Raw genomic sequence first — 22,400 nt, forward strand, 5'->3', positions numbered from 1 at the left:
ATGTATACTTTCAACAGGTTAACAGGTTTTATATTCAACACAATTATTAAAACAGTTAACTTTTCTTTGCCTAAAACATCCAATATAAATCCGTCGATGTTCATGTCTCAACTGAAAGATTAGATCATTTATTCAAGAAGTAAAGGGAAAATTTAATATCGTTATTCAACAGAGAGACAACGACTCTATGCATTCCATAAATGCCACAGCATGCCACAGTGTTTAAGAGGACAGTTTGCTAATAAATATATAATTCGAATAAAAGAAGGCTTTTTAAAACTTGCATTTCTTAAAAAATAATTAATTAATGATGTTATCGGATGTTATTATTAGTAAAAGGTTAAAGCCTTTTATTTAGTGATAAACACAGATCCAAAAAAGTACTATTTAAGGGGAGACCCCACCTTAATTTTGACCCCTTTAAAATAAAATTATTAAAGGAGGTAATATTTTTTTTCTTGCATCATTTTTAACCTGAAAACATATAAGATGGTCAAAAATATTTAATTTTAATTTTTGAAGAGGTTAGAATTTTTTTCTTCTGACCTATTGCATATTATTGCAAATCCATGCGAGAAGTTGTTTAGAATGGTAAAATATGCATGGAAAAAAAATTTCGTGAAAAAATATTAAAAACTGTAAGAGAAGATCGATTTTTAATATTCAAATCTTTAAATTTTGCCGAAATTTCGAAAGCCGTAAATCTTTAATTTTTTTTCAAATTGTGTATATTTACGTAATTTGATGCTATTATTAAAAAAACATTGTTAAAATTTATATTTAGCTCATTTTCGTGGTAAATTCCATAAAAATCATAGTCCGAAGCTTTTATGGTATACTTTATATATACCGAAATAAATGCAAAAAGCCATGATTTTTATAGTTTTTACCATGAAAATGAGCTAATCGTCAATTTTAACGATGTTTTTTCGACTCAGAGCATCAAAGTGGAAAAAAATAAAGGTTCAGGACTTCCGAAATTTCGGCAAAATTTAAAGATTTGAATATTAAAAATCGATCTTCTCTTACAGTTTTTAATATTTTTTCACGAAATTTTTTTTCCATGCATATTTTACCATTCTAAACAACTTCTCGCATGGATTTGCAATAATATGCAATAGGTCAGAAGAAAAAAATTGTAACCTCTTCAAAAATTGAAATTAAATATTTTTAACCATCTTATATGTTTTCAGGTTAAAAATGATGCAAGAAAAAAAATATTACCTCCTTTAATAATTTTATTTTAAAGGGGTCAAAATTAAGGTGGGGTCTCCCCTTAAAATCAATTTACACTGTCCAAAAATCATCAACAGACAAATTGCTTTTCTTTTATCTATTTGAAATCTTTATTACTTAAGAAATGATGTATAAATTCTCAAATTGAAATAAATGTACAAACAGAAGTCTAATTCTATTAATAAAGATAGTTTCTGTTCTGAAGGTTTACTGGGTAGAAGTAAGACAAAAATATGTACAAGAAGGAAAATACATGTCGTTTAGAAAAATTCTGTTGGCTTTTTACTTACACAATAAAGATAAAATTACAAAGTCTTGAAAAGTATAAATTCAATCAATTACACATGTATACACGTTGTAAACCATTTGTTACAACAAATTTACCTACATTTTTAGAAGAGATACCTTCACAAATTTCAAATATCTAGAGTTCTTCATGGCTCGTGAAGGTGTCAGGAAGTTCTGCAAATTAGCAAATTTCAAAATTTATATTCTTACTTTTTAAAATATCACGATATGATAATAATTATGATAGGTACCAGTGCGTAGAGATTGTGATTATACAAATATGGAATTTGCAGAAACTTTGCATGAAAATCATACTTGTGAAATAAACTTTTACGCACAAGTGTCAATAACATTTTTTGCAACGTTCACTGCCCTCCAAAAACCAACTTTGTAAATATAAATATATTTCTATTTAAATCAAATAATTTCAAGACCTTTATAAGTAAGGGGGAAAGAACAGTTGTAAAATCCCATTGAAAGGTGCCTATTTTAAGGTACCATTTTCTCAGCTCCAAATGATTATTTTTCATCAAACTTAATTTTTCTGACGGTTTTATATACAAACGACTGAAATCTTATCGTTCGATAAAGCCAAATTGTTATTTTTTAATTTTCTATGCCATTTTGAACAAATTATTACTCGTTTTCTTTATTTTTTTGTTAAAGAATCAAATAACTTTAAATAAACTAATTTATTTCCAAAACCGAACAATCAGATTACAGTCCATTAATGTACAAGTATTTAAAAAAAGATAACCATATCCGTTAAGTTGTTTTTGAGAAAATGATACCTAAGTATGGAAAAATGTGATTTTTCAGGAGGGCTGTAACTGTTTTTTCAAAATGGCACAGAAAATTGAAAAATAAAAATTTGCCTTTATCGAACGACCAGATTTTAGACCTTTGTATATGTCGTAGGCAAATAGAAGAATCAGCCAATTAGCTAAACGCCTAGGCGACTAGCTAAGTGGCGGCCAATAGACAAATATGCTTGGAAATTATTTGTATTTGTCTACTGGTCTAACAAAATTCGTCATTTAGCTAACTGGCTAGGCAGTTGTCTAATCGCCTAACACGTTTTAGGCGAATAGAAAATATACATCATCCAATGCATGTAAGATTAAAGAAATATTTCACTTTCTCATTTATTATTTTATATTTTAATGTAATATACATTGATACATGTCTGAACTAAACGAAATGTCAATTTCAGCAAAATTATATTGACATAAGTTTTTAAAAATTTTCGTAATTGAAAAAGGAAAATATTAATATATACTAAAATAAAATAAAATTTATTTCATAAATTCATAATTTTTGAATTCTTGTTTTTCATTTTATAGTTTTGTTTATTTTTCTCTTTTCAAAATTATTTATTCTTTGTTTTCGTAGATATATTGTTTACTTTTGCTATATATTTAATAACTCGTATATTAGATTTAATAAATTAGCATTATTAGTATTTTCTGCACAGCCGTTGAAAGTAGATGTATATTGACATCTTTATTTTATACATGTATTTACTTTTAAAAAATATTTGACAAAGTGCTTTATACTTATTCGAATAAAATATGAGTGAGTGCAGTGTAAACAGTGCAGAATTTAACGAAAAATTAAAATCATTTTATTCCAATAAAAAAAGTAATAGAACTGTATGGAATAAAAGTCGTTTGGAAACTGTGATAGAAAGTTTAAAACATTTTGAAGGAGCGGAGTCGAAGAAAAGTTGTTCTTTCTATCACTATACAAAATTATATGAGCTTTTAAAGGTTGGTGTGGAGTACTGAAAATGATTCATTTATTTATGTGATTCCAATCGAAGATTATTACGAGAAGTTGTTGGAAGCACATATCCAGACTGGTCACGGGGGAAGAGACAAAATGTTGTACTACGTAAGAAATAAGTACAAAATTATGAAGTATGCTTGCGAATTGTTTGTCCAGTGCTGCGAATCTTGCACTCGCAAAAAAGCTCTTCCAAAAAAGGTGTTATAAAGCCCATAACAACAAAAGGATTTAATATGCTCTGTCAAGTGGACTTAATAGATTTTCAGTCCTGTAGTGATGGAGAATATAAATGGATTTTAAATTATCAAGACCACGCTACTAAATTTCTTCATTTGCGTCCTTTAAAAACAAAACATGCGATAAATGTAGCTGATGAGCTGTCAAAAATATTTTTTATAGTGGCAGAAGAACACTTCCAAACATAGAGCAATAAATCGGACTCCGTATGAAGCAGTTCTAGGACCAATTCGTGCTGGATTGTGAAGTACTTTTTTACCGAACGATATCTTAAATACACTAACCACGGAAGAAGACTTGGAACACGCTTTAGAACAATTTTCGAATTCTAATACTGATGAACAACCATCTGCTAGTTCAGTTAATCCTCCTGTTGTAAATGAAATTTGTAGTTGTAAATGAAATTATTTCAACTTTTATGACTTGTGTAATTTCCAATAATCCATTAGAACCAGATCTATCAACTAATTGCACAAAATTTAGTTTGCAAATACACATAAATTTTGCAGTTCTAAATTTAAGTACTGAAAATAGCCTAATATGTTCTTTGCGTATTAGAGGTCAAAACTTAGTTGATGTTCAAAATGATTGTTTTGACAGGCAACAAATTGAAGCTAAAAAAATGGTAACTTTTTCTGAACAAAATTTTCCAGTTTTGAGTGTAGGTGACTGTGTTACATTAGTTGTTCCTGCAGTAGATCGAGGACCACTTGACTATAATAATATTTTAGGGGTTATTACTAATGTCCAAAATGATGTTTATCAAATTGGCACAAAAGATGGTTTACTTAAGGGTTGGTTTCCTCGAACCGAAATTCAGAAGTCATCAACTGCTGCAATGAAAATTAGTGACGTGCTACAAACTACTTCAATTACTTTAAGAGAAGTGTAAAACAAAAAGATGCATTTGCTATAAATCAGGCACATTGTGCAATTCTCGTTGTCATCAAAGCTTGTCGTCTTGTTGTAATATATAACACAATTCCAAGTAAAAAAAGTTAACTTAAACTGTTATATATATTTCTTTTGACATATCATTTCGTTTAGTTCAAACATGTATAAATATATATTACAATAAAATAATAAATGAGAAAGTGAAATATTTCTTTAATCTTACATGCATTGGATAATGTATATTTTCTATTCGCCTAAAACGTGTTAGGCATTTGGAGCTGAGAAAATGGTACCTAAAATAGGCATATTTCAATGGGATTTTACAACTGCTCTTTCCCCCTTAAAGGGACATTTTATTCTTCTTCTCTTAAAGTTATTGCCCTCCCATCATGAAATTTACACGAGTTATTTTTAACATTATAAACAATAAGAATAACTCGTGTAAATTTCATGATGGGAGGGCAATAATTTTAAGAAAAAAAAATGTCCCGCTTTGCGCTTTTAAAACGAATCCGATGTCGCGTCATGAATACAACGGTAGGTACTGTATTATGAAAAATCAATTGCAATTCCTATTTCTTATTCGACTCTACTGCTTTAGCAATACATATGTATAGGAATAATTTTTTTGAATTAAAAAAATTAATGTAATTAAATGTTACTGGACAGGGTTAAAAGCTTTAAGCTTTTAACATTATATCTTGTTTTATGCTTTTTGTATTGTTGAAAAACGTTTGATTAGTATATCAGTTCGTGAAACGGAAATATTTCAAGTTCAGAATTTTTATAGTAATCTACAAACGGATAAAAAGTAGCTTGACTACTAGTCCAGTGATAGCTTTGAGTACAATCTCGAATGAGAAAAGAATAATTTTTAGCGAAATCGCAAATGACTAAAAATTCTCCTTCATGTAATGAATTTTTAATTTCTTCGAGAAATTTATTTTGCTCTCTCGCAATAAAGCTATGTAAAATTAATTTTTTGCTTTTGTACTAGATGCTCAACAAACTCTTCGGTACATTTTTCCATTCTTGTAAGATTAGAGCGGTCAACTTGAACCTACTGTTTAAAGTTAATCGTTTCAATACTATTTTTTATATACGCCGTTTGCAAATCGTGGTTTGGTTTTAAGTCATGCGTGCACTGAAGTAGCACTCTACTTGTGGAGGATTGCAAATAGATTGTGCTACCCAGTGTTGATAATTATGTGGGAAATTCTAAAGTGTAACTTTTGGCTAAAATATATATCTTTCCTCCTGAGAGCACTAATTTTACGTTTTCGTTTCAAACTCTTCAGTTTTAGGTTTAAAACTTTTAAAATCTTATTTTTTCACTGGGGCATAAACCTTTAAAAGATTTATGCAACTCTTTAAGATTGCTCCTACTGATGCTGTTAATAAAGGTGTTGTACAAATACAAATAGGTACAGAAAAATTAACTTTTAGCCTGCAAGAGTTGTTATGGTAATATATAAGAGCAAGAGAGTCAGTGCATTCAAATCTGACTTTACTGACTCAATCGAATAATCAAATGGAAAAAGTGAATACGACTTTAACGTGTATTACATCTTCAAATACTTAACTTTTTTGTAATGAGTTTTGTGACTGATACTAAATATTTGAGTTTTCCAAACTTTAGTTTCTGATCGACATGAAAGTAAAGTTTTAGTTTCGTTTCGGCATCGATACCCATTTTAAACAATACATTACCAAATTAAGATTTTTTAAGGTATTAGTCGCGCAGCTGGCTCTGGCCAAAAGTTTACCGGGCCTGAACGAAAAGTGTGTTATTTCGGCCACTTAAGACGGGCGTAAAAGTACTTTTACTTTTTACTTTTCTTTAATAAAGTTGGCGCAAAATAAGAAAAAGTCCTACGTACGGATACGGTGACAACTCGTCAAGCAACTCAACTATTTAAATTCCCAATGCCAATGTACATCCAAATGCGTTTTCTGTGTTTTTATTTGTATTACTCAGAAAAGTTGAGTCCCTAATTGACATACTTTTCGTGCAGGTAGGGCAAAAAATTATGTTCGCAACATGGGCGCAAAAGTTTATTCCGACGAAGGTGAGATGAAGGGACCTCGACACCTTCGGTCCCTTCATTTCGCCTTCGTCACAATCACCTATTTTTTGCCCTTGACTCGAAAATAATTATTTTTTAGTATGTTTAAGTTAATAATTTTATTTGTATTTTAAAATTGTAGGTAGGTACTAATTTTCTTACCATCTTTCACGCTTTCACTTTCTACAGAAGCATTTTCTATTTTTTGTTGCAATGCTTTTATTTCCTCATCGTAACCAACCCATTCTGGTAAAATTCGCATAGCTGCCTGTAACTTAGCTTCCTTGGTCATTGGATTATTGCACTAGAAAAATAAAAACAAATTAATCTTTGCGTATAGATGTGATTTTGAAAAATAATTAAAATCATTTGAATTTTTGACAAATTTAGGATGAAAATGTATACACTTTTATAAATTGAGCTTTGATCCTTCTAGTAAACTCCACAAAATTTTTGTGAACTTGTAGAGATTTATCGTTCTTTAGCCCTCAAAAAATGTTTATAATTTTATAAGATTTTCAAATGCTTGTTACATTTTATTTTATATTACACGATGAGAATGTGCACAAATTACTTTTGGTTTCAGGAAGTTACTGATGGTAGAGACTCACAGAAATTGGAAAAACCTTAAAATCACAGAAATCCAAAACTTTCTCATTGCCAATGGAAATGGATGCAGTAAAGAGTAGCGAACTTGATTTTGGATATTCTAAAATACCTCGCTTAACACATTTAGCTTAATGCTTAGGCAACAATAAAAATGATTAACTAAATTTACGCTAATAAAATTTTAATACAATTTGTAGTTTGTATAAACCAATCGACTTTTTGATAAAGTCAAAAAACATTTTTTTCTAAAGGTTTTTAAAAACTCTTGTGTACATTTAGAGATATTAATATGATAAATATACCAACCACATTACTGAAATACCATTTACATCGCTAAAAATGTCAAAATTTCAAAATACGGATAGATGATTTTATTACATTTTGTACAGTAAAAATGAAATGTTTCTTACCAAATCAATAGTCTTGGCATGTTTCTTTGATGAATCGTCGCACCAAGTTTCACACCACAGCCACTCTTGAGGTAGTGATTTTATAGAAACTTGGTGAATCATGTTGTTTGGAAGATCCTGTTTGTAAAAAGCATTTAAGTATTAGGATTTATGAAAATTAAAATAAACTTAGTGTTAGAATGCGTTAGAGATTAACCTGATCCAAATTAGAAAGACTGTTAGGATCCTGACTTAGAGCTTGGTACTGTCCTCTTAACCTATCTCCGGCTGCAATTCGACGAAAACGTTTCAAGTCGACAACATACAAAGCACTAATGTGGTAAGAGCGACCTTGAAGGTGAGTCCTCCAATAACCATGCTTCCAAAATCGAAAGCCTTCCATTTCTTTCCTGCTGTCGCAGAACGGAGTGTAAGCGTACGGAGATCCCCCTAAATCTATATTCACAAGTTCTTTCAAGTCTGCTCTGACAACCTTAAACAGACAATAATAATAATTATTCTTTTTAGATCTCAAGAATAATTTCATTTTCAAATTTCAAAAATGCATTAAAATTAAACCAAAAGCAATCATTTATTTTCATACATTTAAAAAATTAGTGTTTTTCAATAATCAAACATTATTTCAAATACCTGATCAGCGTCTACGAAAATGATTTTTTTCACATCAAGAGGAAACAGGACATCTAAGAACAATATCTTGTAACCCCAGATAGTTCTTTGTTTTTCTGTTTGTTGGTGAAGCCAACGAGGCCATTTGTATTGTACAAGTTCATACTCAAATCCATAAGCTTTTGACATTTCAGGAAGAAAATCCTGAAAAAATTAATTCTATTGAAGACATCTTGTATCTGCCTTTTGAAAAAACAAAAAAACTGAATAAACTGCACCCATAGAAATTAATATATGAGGCATTCCATTTCAAAACGACCCCCTTCGTAAACAATTGCCAATGTAAGACAATTTTTAAATGAATATTTCTTCCATTCTGTAGAACCAAATTACTTTTTATATTAGTGATTTCGAAAGTAGAATTTCTGAACTTTCTGATAATAAAAAAATATATTTTTTTAATAATTTAATTTAAATAGAAAATTGAGTTTAAAAGTTAAACTTTGAAAAATCTCAAAACACGTTACCTCCGATTTTAATAAAATTCATATCAAACGAAAGCTTGAATATTCTTCTTTTTATTTATCAAACGATAATAATGGACATTTCAGTGGATTTTGAGAAAATAATTAAATTTCACAAACATTTCGAAGGTTATTATGCATAAATTGGGAAAAACAAATGCCGCCCTATACTTAATAAATGCTTTTCTCAATATAACCTTCGAAATGTTTGTGAAATTTAATTATTTTCTCAAAATCCACTGAAATGTCCATTATTATCGTTTGATAAATAAAAAGAAGAATATTCAAGCTTTCGTTTGATATGAATTTTATTAAAATCGGAGGTAACGTGTTTTGAGATTTTTCAAAGTTTAACTTTTAAACTCAATTTTCTATTTAAATTAAATTATTAAAAAAATATATTTTTTTATTATCAGAAAGTTCAGAAATTCTACTTTCGAAATCACTAATATAAAAAGTAATTTGGTTCTACAGAATGGAAGAAATATTCATTTAAAAATTGTCTTACATTGGCAATTGTTTACGAAGGGGGTCGTTTTGAAATGGAATGCCTCATATACTACGCGGAAAAAGAGAATGTGAAATTATGCTTGACTTTTGAATAGGGTTTTCTTTTTACAGAAATAACCATTTCTTTGACATGCAAGGTACTAGAAATTTTCTAGTACTGTGTCTTAGTTACCAATTAAAATGTTAGAATTCTTTTAGGACTTTAGGACCTATCCAGAAGTCAAGCACTGAGTCAATGGAAATTTCAGGTACTTTTGTCCCGTGCAATTGTATGCAAGTTAATTTTTAAATTAAATGCAATACATTATAATTTTGCCGTACACAGATATTAATAAACCCAATTATGCTAGAAGCTTACAGAAAATTATTTGAAATTATGAGGAAATTTCGCTACTTGCAGTAATTATTTGATTTAAGGGTATGTATTAATTTGTTAGCGATTTTTTGCACATTTTCTTATTTTGTGTTAATCGAGATGGTATTTTTACTAGATCTACAGTTCAATATTGGGAAAATTGGAGCTTTACTTTATCTCTTGAACAGTTAAATGCAAAATTATAAGAAAACCATGGAGTTCTTATTTCTTATAAATCTTCATTAAATCGATTTATGCATTGCGTATTTCGAAGTTGAAAATAACAATTTAATTAATACTTACTTTTAAAGTAGGGGACAGATAGTTTTTGAGAAACCAAAATTTGACAGGCGTCTTTGTGTGTTTAATAACACTCAACATCATGATTTTCAAAAAACGTTCATATAAATGTCCAGATGCGAGAGAAAAAATGTTAATTTTTTCATCTTGTTCTTCACTCTCCTCATTTGTAAATGTCCTGAGAAAAAACATGACAGACAAGTTAGTAAATATTTTTGCGTTAAATTAAATTTTCCATTAAAAATATGCCCCCACCAACCACCTACAAATGCGCCCTTGTTGCACAAATAACTATTGTTCTTCTGATAAAAAAACTGATAATAATATAAAACTGCAAACTTTTTTCAATTTTGAATTAAATATTTCTACAGGAATTATTAACTATTAGATTACACATTTTGATTTGTAGGTTCAATCAATTCAATCTTTATGAAAATCGAATAAAATAAAAAAAATATTTGAAAAATAATTTATTGTATAATTGACACCGGTATGTTACTAAAACAGCGTAACATTGTGTGAAAGTGAGTTACGCAAAGTTTTTTCTATTATGTACTTTCTCGAAAAAAATAAAAAAATACTTGATTACCTGGAAATAGAGTTCCAAATTCCAGAATTATTATCATCATCCGAAAGTAAGTCCATTTTAGCTTTGTCCGGTTTCTTTGAAACTTTCAGTTTGAGAACATGACTCCTGAGAGAACTCAAGAGAACTTTAACTTCATTTTCCTTATGAATAATATCTTGACCATCGACAGTTACTATGTCATATATGTCAGAAGATCTTCCCTGTCTGAGGCGCAAGCGCCATTCACCAGGATTGGCTTTCAATTGGAAATATCCTAAATTCGCCATCACAATTGTGTCCACCATCGTTGGAATTCTTTCTGTGCCTAAATTTATTTGCAAACCCCGGGGAGTGTTTCCTACTGCTGCTTCGAAGCAATGCCCTTCAAGAAGCAAATGTTCCAACTCGAATTCACTGCAATGACACGATGATAAATTATTTTTTGAATAAGACTTTTATAACACTAAACCTAATAAGACTAAAGTTGAATCACTTACCTGTGTACGCCCATTGCAACATTGTCCAGTTTAATGTTGTCCAAATCGTAAACACTGCGAACAACTTCTACAAGCCAATTTTCTGGTGCATGAATATGTTGAGTTAAAAGTGAAGAAGTCGGTAACTTGGTAAATGTAGCCACAGCCCCTTTCATTTCTCCATCTGCACCAAACTGAATTTCCGGTTCCAGGACGAAGCGATAAAAGCTGAAAGTTAAAAAGAGTTTTCTAATTTAATTTGCTACGAGAAGCAAAGAGTGAAAGTATCTGATTAGATGCTTTGCTGATTTCAAATCTAGTGTTAGTTTTTAAAAATTCAAAATCTAATTGGATTTGCTTAAAATTAAGTACTTAAGGTTTTGTGAGGTAGCCGATTACAAATTTTAAGGCAAATTTTTGAAATTTACAATAGTGAATTCAATATGATAGATTTTTCGTAACTAAAGTGATAAATACGAAAAAAGCGACATGGGTAAATTTTAAGGATGTGGTTGAAAATTATCTTGGGAATCATAAGAATCATGATTATGAACAAAGAGTTACGAAAAGGCTTGAGAACTATGGAAAACAACGAACAATTTGTTCGAAACATTTCAGAAATTCGACTTAATGTAAGATTAACGATTCCAAAAATCCCTGTATACTAAATTTCAAGCGAATCAAGGCTGTGTTATTAGAAAAACATAAATCGCAGAATTGAAATTTTACCAGTTTAACAAGAAACATAATCAACATAATTAATAATAATAATATTTCAAAAATACGTAATTTTTATGCCATAATTTAAAATGGGAAATGTTTTTCTCGTTCATAGGACACGTTTGTGTTTTGTTTAAAAAAATCTTTGCATTATTTGAGATTAACCCTCTATCCGTCGCATGGTGAGAATTTCCCTCACCCAGTTTCTTTTTTAGGGTTTCGTGGCCAAGGGCCAAAACCCTTATAGCGAGACTTCGGTGTCCGTCCGTAGTTTTTACGTCTTAAGTCTTATGTAATAAGTCTTAAGTCTTATAGCGAGACTTTGGTATAAGAAGGTCTTAAGTCCTAAGTCTTAAGTCTTATGTCTTATGTCATATGTCTTAAAAGTCTTAAGTCTTAAGACAACATAACAATCGTTGCCATGGTGACCGTTACTATGTTAATGGTTGCAATAACAACCGTTGCAACTTTAAAAAACTTTTTTTAAACAACTTTTAAAATTAGAGCTGTGCAAAATTCGAACCGAACCGAGTTTAGTTCGGTTTTGGGGCGCCGAAATGTCGAATGTCGAATATTCGACATTCGAACTGGGCGACTGAAATGTCGAATTTTAGAATTCGACATTTTAGCGTACCAAAACCGAACAAAACTCGGTTCGGTTCGAATTTTGTAGTAACTCGAATGTCGAATATTCGACATCCGTACTGGGATAGTTCGAATGTCGAATATTCGACATTCGAACTGGGCGAAAAAATTCGAACAGTTCGGTTCGAATTATTTTGCACAGCTCTATTTAAAATACAAAAATTATAATTTCTTCTCAGCTTCTCAGTACCTTTCACAGCACTCTTCTTATTTACATTAAAACAATTTTTGTGTTTTTTTATATTTTAATTTCTTTGTTATTGAATTTGAAAGCAGCTTGTAATCATTTATTTTAAAGTTATTACGAAAACTTGGAAACAAGTTTTCAACATAAATTTTTTAAATTTTACTTAGTTTTTATACATTTCAGTTTGGCATTTGAGTAGAAAGTTATATTTTGTAACAGTTTTGAGATTTTGAGAAATATTTAAAGATATTTTTGAACTAACCTTTTGAGTGGCATATCACTGTTTTTGTCCAAGCAATTCAAGAATATTTTTATGTTGCAATTTAGAGACTTCTTTAATGCATCTAAAATGGGACCTAACTTTTGAGCTCCTCTTGAAACTGGATCAACTATGCCGACTATGTTGAAAGCTACCTCGTCTGGTATCGGCGCTGAAATCTTTATGGCACTAAAAATTAAAATAAATAGTTTTTCAGTGAGAGGGTTAATTAAACAACTTTAAGGACAATTTTAAGACTTCAATGTCTAGATTAAACTTTTATGACTTTGTTTTAATTTTGTAAAATATTCGAAAAATATTTTCAGATTAAGTTATTAATTTATTACCGTCCAACATTTCGTTTTTTTAAATGGCAATAAAGCCAAGTAATTGTTTCATTTAAGATAAAAAATAAAGATCATTTTATTATTTACCTGTGCTCATCGCCATTAAACAGTACATCGTATCGACTTCGTGTTTGTGGTCTTGATACAAGAAGAGATGAAATTTTCATTATCACATCATCTGTCACTTCATTTTTTCCTTTAAAAAATAATAATTTATTCATTGGGATAGGTTTGCATACTGTTAAGAATAAAAAATTGAGAACCCATTTTCATGATACTTTGAAACAAATTAGATATATAAATTGTATATTACCATAATCGTCATCGTCTTCTTCAAGAAAATTGTTTTTCATCAAAATATTAAATAGTTTATCGCCATAAGTATTTTGACTGTATCTTTCCAACAGAGAAAAATCTTCAGTTGTGAATTCCTCATTTTCGTCAAATGGGCCAATTAATCGACCGTTACAAATGACCGCTCTTTGACTTGAAGAAACTCTCAACACGTTTCGTGCATAATGACTATGTACGTTATTAATGCCCCACAAAAGTTCCACATCGTTTAACATATTTAAAATTGATTCATCCTGTAAACAAGTACAAGGATTAGATAAATAAAATTTCATGACTGCAGACTTCGCACTCAATAATTAGTTTTAAAAAAGTAGCAAAAAGTAGCTGTCGGAAAATTAAACTTGACGACAAAAAAAACTCGTTTTAAACACTTAAAAAACTGACAAAAATACCATTCTATATTTTATTTTTCTGACTTTTTCTTAATTTTTATCAAAAAAATTTACTTTTTTCCTATCTTGCTAATAAATTGAATCCCTGCAACGAATTTCATTATTCATGAAAGAATTTAAATATTTATAAAAATAAAATTACTAGATATTGAAAATAATTGAATTTCGAATATTTTTTTAAAGGAATTGAATCGGTTTAAAGAATTTGATTATAATTTTTGAGAATAGTTTTTTGATTTCTAGTATTAGCGAATTTTAATGTAGTGGAAATTCTAAAAAAACAAAAATAGTTTGTTTTAGTAGATGAGTACGAAGCCTGTAACTGTAAAAAAGTAAAGTTTTCTAAGCATTACCTCTATCTCATAATTATTGTTTTCAATTTGAGCTACAACTTCATCTTTGATTAAATTCCTTAAGAAGTTTATTGCCTTTTCTGGAGGCAGAACATTCATAGCGGCAACTGCTATTGCATTAATAGAAGATTTCGATAAATCCTTACGAGCACTATTTACTATTATTGAAGCTCTCGCATACGCATTGCCTTCCTGTTGAATATGAGCAAAGAAATGTTGGTAAATTACGTTTAAACATAGACACGTTTTGTATTAATTAATGAAACTGCATACCAAATACTCGAGTGTTTCGGCGAGCAGCTTTCTACTGTCTGCCTCTTCGAGGTCAAGAACAATCCACAAAGAATACAAATGACGAGTGGTACTCTTCCGCGAAACGTAAAGATATCGCGAGTTCTCCATAACCCAAGCAGAGGAATCTTCTTTGCTCCATTTTGTAAACTCCTTGTCCTTGGGAACATTTCCATTCAGCTGCATCCACATGTCCTTGTCCATCTTGAGCACTCGTTCATTTAATCTCGGCATCACATTCGGTAAATTCATCAAGTATTCCACTATATCATCTCTATCAGTCACTTCGCGTTTGTACACCGCTTTCTGAATCGACGGTGTCTGAGTCATCACAGTAGACAGAACGGCATCTTCGAAGGAGTCGGAGTGCAATTGGCTCGAGGAAAGAGGCACTCCGTTCAGTAATGCCTGAGGAAATGTCTTGAATCCCGTGCGCTTCACAAAGTCACAAGCTAAATGTCGACCTACATCATACTCAGATTCTTCACTTAGAATATAATTAACGTCTGCTTTCGGGTCTCTGTCCTTTATTGCTTTCTTAATGTCATCAACTGTTGCTCCATCAGGCCCAATGAAGTTTCTCAACTGTAATTCACATGCGCAATTATAAAACATTCTTTTCAATTGGTAATTAGTTCTTAGTGTACTTACATTGGATAAAAAGTATAAAGCCTCTTTGGGTTTCTTCTGGCTCTCGACAAAGTAATGAAAGGCATTATTCACTGCAATGCTGGGATCTTGGAGTCCAGTGATTGAAGTGTTGTAATTTATGACAAAAACAAAACCGATTCGAAGAGGAGTGTAATGTGCATAAAGGGATTCAACGAGGGAAAACAGAGCCATTGAATCCGAGTTCAGAGGGTCAATTATTAAAACTAAATTGTATAAATTACGACGAATACTCCTCAACATTCCAGGAAAAGTTGGACGCAGAAGTTCAGTGAGAAATTCTGGCCATCTTCTGTACTGAGAGTCTTTTTCAATGTCGTTTACCCAGATGATGGCTGAATCTCTTATGTCTATTGCAAAGTCCTGGTTGTCCGCATCAGTAGATGAATCCAAGTATAAAAGCTTCTGAATTTTCTTATTACTAAAACCTAAAAAAATGCAATGCTATCGTAATGTAATCGTAATGTAGTTTTCAAGGACAGATACTAAAATGAAACTCAAAATTAGTGACACGTGAATATGGTTTCGTGTCACTTACATCTCAACAGATTTTTATTTTTTTCGCTTATTTCTTAATTTAGTTTTGATTTAACACAAAACTAAAACCGGTTAATTGTTCATTTAGTTTCGTGGTAACTAAAAAACTAGAACGAAATTAAGCTACTTTTATTTGTAATCTAGTGGTTCAAAAATATTAACAATAATATCAAGGCTCCAACAAGTTCAAGTATTTAACAATACGGACTTTACGGACCAATTACTGACAAAAATATAATATAACCAGTCCGAGTCAAATAAAAGAACATTTTACTTAAAACTAGAAATTCAATTTTTTTTCTTCAAAAATTTATTTTCAGCATTTCAATTCAATTATTATTTTCTACAATTTTTAACTAAAATTGTATTAAAAATAATTGAAATTCTGCAATGAGTCTTATTACTTATTTATGAAAAGAATTGAATTCTTAAAAAGAATTTTATTATTTCTAAAAACAATTGAATCTTTTTAAAAAATATTATTATTTAAGAAAATAATGAAATTATGGCGAAGAAATTTATAAAAAATTTGTAAATAATTTTTTAAATATTTGAATTCTAGCGAAGAATTTTATAAAAATCATTTTAAATAATTGATTTATTTCGAAAAATTTTATGAAAATTGTGTTTGAAAATAATTAAATCCCTGTGAAAATTTTATTATTTATGAAAATAATTGAATTCCTAAAAAGAATTTTATTATATAATTTACGAAAATATCGTTTTTTAGTAATTGGAATTAAACATTTAATTCTTAAATTTTCTTGAAATTTTTTGAAAATAATTGGATTCTCAAAAATTCTCCAAATTATATCGTTCAATTTACCAACTTTTCTTGCTTTCTCAATGAAATTACGGACTTTACGGACCTTTTTGAAAAAAAATTGACTTTTACAGGATTTACAGACCTAGTCCGAGCCTTGTAATATTAATTGAAAACGAATGCAACACGTAAAAAACTACTTTATTAAATAGAAAATTACCAATTCTATAAAGAGGCTCCATGACTCTAAGTTCAGCTCTCAAACATTCTAGGAGAGTAAGAATATCAATTGTTTCAAGATCAAAGAACAAGCCATTAATAAATATGGCTGTATCAGTTGGTTGAATATTTAAAGTTGCTGAAAAATTTTGCTGATTCAAGTTCATTTCCATTTTCATGTCAGCATTCACTTTTGTTTTTATCAGCGACTTTGCCTAAAATGTTCAGATTTGGAAAATGTTTTTGCACATAATGTTCCCAGTAAAAAATGTAATTGAGAATCGAACCTGCATTGGAAAATTTTGAGCAATATCTAATAGAATTTGAATGGCTTCATTCGACGGGGAATTCATTATTCTTTCTGCCGCCTGATGACTTAAATCCTGAAACTGCCAAACCTTAAGGGCACCGATTTCATGGCTAGTGTCTAAAAGATGATTTTGCAGCTTCTCTAATTCCTCCTGTTTATCCGCATAAAGTTTTCTAGAAATTTATTACAAATTCTCATTTTCATTTAATGTGTTGGAAATTAAATGAAAAATATTCTATGTTTGTACACATTTCTCTTTTTTCTCAAGTTAATTAAATTTTGTAAATTGTTTAAAAGTTACTGGTTCAATATTATATAAAAATAAATTCGATTAAATTAAATTTCTTTTGTGTTTTCCCATGTATTTTGAGAAATATCAGACCGAGAATACAATTAGTTTTACAGTCTTTATCTCATTTTATCTTCAGGCTTATTATCACTTATTATGACTTTTACAGGGGGGCCAGCAAGGACTGAGAAAAAAATATGGTTAATCACACACTGTTTGCAATTTTGCTGCAAATGTTGAGGGAATACCTCGAGGGATACTAAAAATGTAAAAGTAGTTTCGTTCACTAAATCTAGTGTAGAATTATCATTTTGCATCCAATCCGGGTTAACAAGGGATCCAAATTTTCATAATATAATGAAATAGACTATTAATACAAAATTTAAAACCCAAACATCTTTTACTGCTGGATGTGGAAAAAATTAGTAGAAGTTACTCGAGTGTCTAAAAATCATGAAAATTGTCATAAAATTTTATCTTTAATCGACTGTAACTCTTTCAATTTTCATTGAATTTTATTCTTTGACCGATGGTTCGAAAGGTAATTTAGGACCAGTTTTACCAATACCGATTGAAAGTTAATCAATGCTTAAATCCTCAATTATTCAATCATTGATTAACTATTAATTGAGGTTGGTGGAATTAGTCCTTAATTACCTTTCCAACGGCAGTTAATCATTATATTTTGATAAGCTGATATTCCTACAGGTAAGTTTAAGTGATTTCGTGCCTCGAAAATGAAAAAAATTGAAACTACGATTTTCTTACTCAAAAAACACCTACTAAGCGAAAAAAAATATGTTTTGTTCGAGTGACAATTTCACTGTAAACCAGTGTTACATATCATGTCGCCGAGTCTCATCGATAAATTTAAGGGGATTTTTTCATTTCACGTTACATGTTTTTCTGATAAACCTGTGGAATTAATTCAGAACTTGATTTTTTCGGTATTCGAAATTCTATTCGATATCACATGAGTTTTATAAGGTAGAAATAGATTAATATTTTTAATAAATAAGAACATTTTATGATACTTACTTTAAAATGGAAAAATTGATTCCATCCAACTCCTCAACGCCTTTATTTCCTTCTTCTGATTCTTCCTTCCTATTCTCCTTAATATCGGAATCATCTGTTGCTTTATATTCCGTAGATTTCATTTGTAGCTCCACTCCATATCCAGACAATCGAAGCTTTCTATCCGGCCTATTCTATATTTATTAAGGAATTTGGAGATATAAATTTTTAAATTAATTTTAAGCAATTCTAATACTTGAAAACATTAAATTAACTTTTCATTTATGCCGTGTAGAAATTTCCATACGTTTAACCGATCCTGGTTGGAACACGATCACGAGAATAGAGTCATCAGATTTTTAATTATTATAACAAAATAAAAGTAACAGATTATTTATGATAAATAAAAAACTTATTTAACAGTAATTACAATCAAGGGGCGTTCATCAGTTGCAACTTTCGAAGAAATAGTGAAGCTACACTGATTCATTAGCGCGTATAAGCTAATTGAAAATGGCGGAACCAATATGGCGACTGAATTTAAAACAACTTAACGGATTCGCTTAAAAATTTTGATTCCGGAGTTTTTAGAGTCTCTGATTACGAATCTGATATCAGATTTTCAAACTAAAAAGTGTCGAGTATAATAATATTATAATATAATTTTAGATAAGTATTATCTTTCCGTGCATTCAATGCAGTATTTTTATTTGTATAAAGTCGAAAATCATACTCTTAACTTTGACTTTTCGCCATTTACCTAAATATGTATATTTTTTAAATCTTTTGATTAGGAACTAGATAATCTTATAATAAATGTTAATCAATTTCATTTTTACATTTCAAATAAACTATACTTGCGGAATGCTGGTGATTGCGGGACTTGATGGTTTTCGCGAAAACGTCTTATACATAAAGTTCTTGATAAAAAAAATTTGTTTTAAATTAAAGCTCTAGACATGTACTTTTAGATAATAAATAATATTTAAAAAAATTTAATAAATTATTAGAAAACATTTTTTGAAAAAAGCTTTTTTTCACGTTACAACTAGAGGGTCTCCCTTAAGAGCAATCTTTTAAATTTTTATTATTTTTAAATTAATACTTTCATTAAATCATGTTTTACTAAAAAAACATCAAACCTCTGTTAAAATTTTTTACGGTCGCGACCAGGAATTTTGACCGATTGTGCCCTGATTGAGGCTCCAGTTGTTTTTCTACACATAAATAAACCTTTTTCTGAAAAACAGTTAAAAATTAATTTACCTTTGCATAGTGACGAATAACATAATTAATTTTCTGCTTGTCAGCAATAGATTTCAAAGCCTTGTGAAACTTAGCAAAGTTTTCAGTTCCCAACTGTCCGTATAAAACAATGCATTTGTTTGTATTTTGTTTTCCTGAGTAAAAGTGATCTATGCTATAAGTATCTATGTGTTCCCATTCATCCTATAAAGTAAATTTTGTTTAATCAAATAATTCGTCAAATTTAAGCCACTTAGTCCCAAACTTGAAAAATTTATGTAGGATAAATCTTATGCATATTATACGAACTTATACTCCGACACAGGCGAACTTACCCGCACCTCAGACTATTTCGACAGTATTATCATCAATACTTTCATTGGAATTTAATCAATGCTTTCATTAATAAATTATTCGAAGGTTGTCTGTTTAGTATATAAAATGCTTTGTTTGCTAACAAACTAACAATAAATAACTTTTTTATTTTTAATTTTTTGGGAGAACTTGCTCGACTCTCCCCACACATAAGATTTATTCCACAATTCATTAAACTTTTAAAATAGTGCAAATATGTAGAAAATAAAATGAAAATTTGGGACTAAATGGACAATTTGCAAATTGTGGGGTACAATGCATGTGAATATACAAAAATTTATAATTCCTTTTTAGAAAAAAATTAAATAAAACAAAAATTTTCAAACCTTTTGTAACAACTCTTCCAAATTTTCTAGGGAGCATGTTAATTTCCCTCCAACATCCACAAAAGCATCGCAGTTCAAATTGAGATCATTCTTATTTTCAGCCATTTGATGGAACATTTCAACACGAGCCGAATAAATTCGCAATGATAGGCCCAATTTAAGTACTGCCATTTCGGCAGACGAAAGAAATTGGGCAGCCAATTGAATCGCTGCTTCATATTGGTCTTTTTCAGTTCCTGAAATTAAATTGCAAAAATCTTTAACATTACAACTAACAATATTATTCATAAATATAACAAATTTTTTTTAGATAAGCTAATATGAAAACTTTATAATGATTCATTAGATATTTATTTACTCGCATATCATATAAAAGAATAAAGAATTTAATTTTCAACAATTTAAATTTAAATTTTTTGTCAGTCAGAAATATTTGTAAAATATTAGATTATGTTACTTAAATTATTGATAGAAAGTTGTTTATTAATTTATCTTTTTCATACAACATAAGCAATCATGGCATTAGATTAACTTTTCTTATGAAACTGAAGTTAACAATGTTTACGTTGACGCAAATTAACTTTAGAATCGAAACGTGTTTAAAAATTGAATATTATGATTTTAAATATTTTAAAGCAAGGAATCACTTAAAAGTAACACCGCAGATTAACTTCAAGATCTCTTTAAAAAATTATTAAAATTTTATTGAAAATTAATAAAAATTAAAATCTAAAATAAAGCTTTGACTGTTCATAAAAACATTCACTGTTAATGACTTTAAGTTGTATCTCGAACAAAGAAAATATTTTCAATGATACATTTTTGGTTATAACGTTTTCCTGGATTTATTAGATTAAATAACCGATAAAACCCTTAGAAACCGATATTTCTTATTGGGAAAAGTGAGATATTCTTTTTGCATTTATTTATATCTCTTTTAAAAATTCACCCAATAATTATGATCTGAGGATTTATCGTGATTTTATCTATTAGTGCCTTAAAGAGACAGGAGATGAAGCTGTTTTGGAAACGTATAAAACTTTTCAAATTTTTAATGAAAACATAAGTTTGAAACATAAGCCTAGCAAAATATCCACCAAGTATAAAAATAGTAAGTAAACAACTTAAATGTGAATAGAAACTAACCATCACTCTGAAGTCCATTTTCGTTTTCGGTCACTGCATCGACAAATCTCCAGAAATAATTTGCGTTTTCATCGTTCAGATACTCAGCTACCTCAAGAACAAGAGGAGTGTCATTCCATTTAGCGTTGATTAGTGTAGTTACATATTTATTGATTTTCCTATCTGCTTTAATTGGTTCTAGTCTTAAAAGTAGTAGAGGAAGTATAAACAAAGAAATCAACATCTGAAATTTTAAAAACAAATTCATTACAGAAAGCACGGTGCTTATTTCATTTGCAAAGAATACAATGCAGAATTAAAGTCAAAAATAATAATAATTTTCTTTCACAAAGTCAATTACAAAGCATAAACATTATGTCTACCTGGACAACAAGTTATTCACAAAAAGAAATTAAGAAAGATAGAAAACTGTTGTATTTAATGATTAGGAATAAAGTAATAGAGCTTTGTTGTTACTGCACATACGTACCTTTAATTTTTATATTATCATTTATTTAGAAAAGTTTGATAAACAACAACAACCAATCCACAGAATGCACGTGCCTCCATGCCGCAATGCCACAGGGGTGCTACTCTCTGTACCAAAAACATAAGTTCGAATGCTCATTATGCCGAATTTACAATTTAGAAATGACCAGATACGCGAATCCTCAATAACCTAAATTGTATATTGAATGAAATTCAAAAGTAGGGAATAATCATTTGATATATTCTGCATATGGAGAATATTATTTTAAACTAATTCTTTTTTTCCACAATTTGAAATTATTGCAATTTTTATTTTTGGAATTTCCACTTTACCTACATTTTAATAGATCGAAATGTAAAATATCAGAATTGACATTTAATTGAAATATGATGGAGAATAAATATATATTCACTGAATAAAAAGATTAAATAATTATTAAATGTTTGAATTTAATAAAAACATATTGTTCAAAAGTTACAGTGCGAATTGTACAGAATATATATTAATAAGAAATATAATTTGGCAGAATGTCGATTCGATCGATTTTATATTTGCAAGAAATTCAATTTGACAGAATATCAATTTATAAGAAACACGTTTTCGTAGAACTTTAACTT

At 29.5% G+C, this 22,400-nt stretch overlaps 1 protein-coding gene across 1 annotated transcript; it reads right to left on the bottom strand.

Annotated features, from left to right (window-relative positions):
• Positions 1 to 1,494: 1,494 nt before the first annotated feature.
• Positions 1,495 to 21,909, bottom strand: LOC122503024 (UDP-glucose:glycoprotein glucosyltransferase). Its single transcript, XM_043613419.1, has 21 exons — positions 21,784 to 21,909; positions 21,315 to 21,537; positions 20,169 to 20,404; positions 19,489 to 19,671; positions 18,244 to 18,416; positions 16,894 to 17,089; positions 16,608 to 16,821; positions 15,070 to 15,515; positions 14,401 to 15,003; positions 14,128 to 14,319; positions 13,342 to 13,615; positions 13,116 to 13,224; positions 12,685 to 12,870; positions 10,892 to 11,098; positions 10,416 to 10,808; positions 9,830 to 10,004; positions 8,159 to 8,341; positions 7,725 to 8,000; positions 7,529 to 7,645; positions 6,672 to 6,813; positions 1,495 to 1,698 (listed from the first exon to the last, which is right to left on the bottom strand). Exons 2-21 carry the CDS (start codon positions 21,535 to 21,537, stop codon positions 1,661 to 1,663), a joined length of 4,566 nt encoding a protein of 1,521 aa, XP_043469354.1. The 5' UTR covers positions 21,784 to 21,909; the 3' UTR covers positions 1,495 to 1,660.
• Positions 21,910 to 22,400: the final 491 nt, after the last annotated feature.

Source organism: Leptopilina heterotoma, unplaced genomic scaffold, assembly GCF_015476425.1.
Source record: "Leptopilina heterotoma isolate Lh14 unplaced genomic scaffold, ASM1547642v1 Lhet_24, whole genome shotgun sequence".
Classification (NCBI taxonomy): Eukaryota; Metazoa; Arthropoda; class Insecta; order Hymenoptera; family Figitidae; genus Leptopilina; species Leptopilina heterotoma.